Below are 2,299 nucleotides of genomic sequence, written 5' to 3' on the forward strand. Positions count from 1 at the left end.
GGACCATGACCCCTTCAGGAGCCCCTCTCCACAGGCTGGCTGTGAACGGCTGCTGACTGAAAACAGGAGCATCTTGGGGCTCAGTAGGCTGGTGGGTACGTCAAGGGAGGGAACCCCTGCTTCTTACTGCAGGGGTCAGTGCCCGGTATGGAGTAGTGTCGAGGATCAGAGATATCTGGGTGGGGAGAAGTTACTCCAGCCAGGCCCAGCCTGAAGGGGTGCTACCCAAGGGGCCCCTGGAGTCCCCCAGAGCAGAACACGGGGCAAAACTGGCAGAGACCTGGCCCCCACTCTTGACACTCTGAATGGGGTCCCACCAGGACTGGTGTACAATGCTTCGGGCACCACTCCCTGCTACGACATTTTCCAGCAGTACCGCAGCTGTGCAGACCCCACTGGCTGCGGCCTGGGCCCCGACTCAGAGGCCTGGGACTACCAGGTACATGGAGGGTGACCCAGACTGACCAGCTGGGGGTACTGGACCCCTAGGACTGTCAGGTACCTGGGGGCTGGGGGGCTTGGCTGCCTTGGCCAGCCTGACAGTGGGTTATGCCTGCAGGCCTGCACTGAGATCAACCTGACCTTTGGCAGCAACAATGTAACTGACATGTTCCCGGAGCTGGCCTTCACGGAGCCGCTGCGCAGGCAGTACTGCCTACACACGTGGGGCGTGGAACCCAGGCCTGATTGGTTGTGGACCAGTTTTTGGGGAGCAGGCACGGCCAGGGGCGGGACAGTACCCCTCCCTCATGGGGGATGGGCCTCCTTGGTCTCTCCATCCTGTGGCTCACAGGTATTGGGGTCCTGTTCTGTCCCTTTCAGACCTCAAAGCTGCCAGCAACATCATCTTCTCCAATGGTGACCTGGACCCCTGGACTGGGGGTGGGGTGAGTGGCGAGGCCTGCCTAGCTGTGAACCAGGCTCTGTCCGTTACACCTGGTTCTCTGCCTCCTTCCTTTGGCTCCAGTCGTCTTTTGGTTCTGATTTCTTACCTTGGATATGGGTCTCCATACCCTGCTCCCTGACCTTGCTACTGAGCAGAGGCTCCGCTGTGAACTGGTCACTGCTTTGGCTGCACCCCAGAAGCTGTGCTGTGGCCCCACCCTCACGAGGTGCTTTTCTGACAGATACGGACCAATCTGAGCACTTCGGTCATTGCGGTCACCATTCAGGGGGGAGCGCACCACCTTGATCTCAGGTGCACCTCGACCCCACTGCTGGGGGATCTCCTGGGGTGCGGGGTGCTCTGCCTGGCTCACTCACATTAGTCCTCATTGCCAATTCCTGGTGCCTCCTCCTCAGAGGGTCCAACCCAGCGGACCCCCCGTCTGTCGTGGCGGCTCGGAGGCTCGAAGCCACAGTCATCCATCAGTGGGTGAAGACGGCCAGGCGGGAGCAGCGCTCGAGGCCCAGGGCCGAGGGCCGGCCCCCGTCCAGTTCTTGAGACCACTCAGGGGAGGAGCCTCGGGCGCTACAGCAGCAGGAAACCACACCTCCCTCAGGCCTGTGCGTGTCTCCGAGGCCCCTGAACAGAGTGGGTGGCAGTATGGTGCAGAGCACCTTTCTTCTGCCACCCCTGGGGGCTCCAAGGTGGCATGGGCTCCCTGTCCAACCTCCCTCCACAAAACAACACTCCAACGATCTGTGAGATGATGTGGGAGGGAGCAGGCTAAGTAAAGGGAGTGAACCAGTCAGAACACGTGACTCCTTGACTGTGATTTGGGGACCCTCCACCCTCACTGCACAGGAAGCTACTAGGGGAAGTGGGGTGGGGGATCTGCAGAGACTGTGCTGGCCCTCCCAGCAGGCAGCCTGTATCCCCCCTCCCCACCAGTGGAGGCACCTCCAGATCCTGCTACTGCCTGGGCTGGGGAGGGGCAAAGCTCCTTGTTCTGCTCGGGCCTTGTACACAGCTGGTGGTGGTGCGGGGGGACTTGGGGCAGGTGGAGGATTGCACATGACTCCCAAAGAGGGCCAGGGTCCAGGGTGGGCAGAGGCAAACTCCCACCATGCATGAGGCCTGCAGGGGGCATATGGTGGCCACTGTTTGCCACCCTGTCACTGTTCAAAGCCTGTAGGAAGACAGGTCAGTAGTCCCGCCAGGGCTGCGCAGTGTGGAGGATTGCACATGACTCCCAAAGAGGGCCAGGGTCCAGGGTGGGCAGAGGCAAACTCCCACCATGCATGAGGCCTGCAGGGGGTATATGGTGGCCACTGTTTGCCACCCTGTCACTGTTCAAAGCCTGTAGGAAGACAGGTCAGTAGTCCCGCCAGGGCTGCGCAGTGTGTGTGTGTGTGT

General features: G+C 61.1%; 1 protein-coding gene across 1 annotated transcript in view; it reads left to right on the top strand.

Annotated features, from left to right (window-relative positions):
- Positions 1-1,697, top strand: part of DPP7 (dipeptidyl peptidase 7) — a gene marked incomplete at its 5' end in the record, with an annotated part of 3,406 nt that extends 1,709 nt beyond the window's left edge. The window contains 6 exons of the mRNA XM_004714478.2: positions 35-95; positions 321-439; positions 560-716; positions 823-887; positions 1,128-1,198; positions 1,303-1,697. Of these exons, the coding sequence (XP_004714535.2) occupies positions 35-95; positions 321-439; positions 560-716; positions 823-887; positions 1,128-1,198; positions 1,303-1,444 (615 nt within the window). The remainder of the gene's footprint in view (positions 1-34; positions 96-320; positions 440-559; positions 717-822; positions 888-1,127; positions 1,199-1,302) is intronic.
- Between the last annotated feature and the right edge of the window lie 602 nt (positions 1,698-2,299).

This window comes from Echinops telfairi, unplaced genomic scaffold (genome assembly GCF_000313985.2).
Source record: "Echinops telfairi isolate 266 unplaced genomic scaffold, ASM31398v2 ScPeMD7_25;HRSCAF=90, whole genome shotgun sequence".
Taxonomy (NCBI): domain Eukaryota; kingdom Metazoa; phylum Chordata; class Mammalia; order Afrosoricida; family Tenrecidae; genus Echinops; species Echinops telfairi.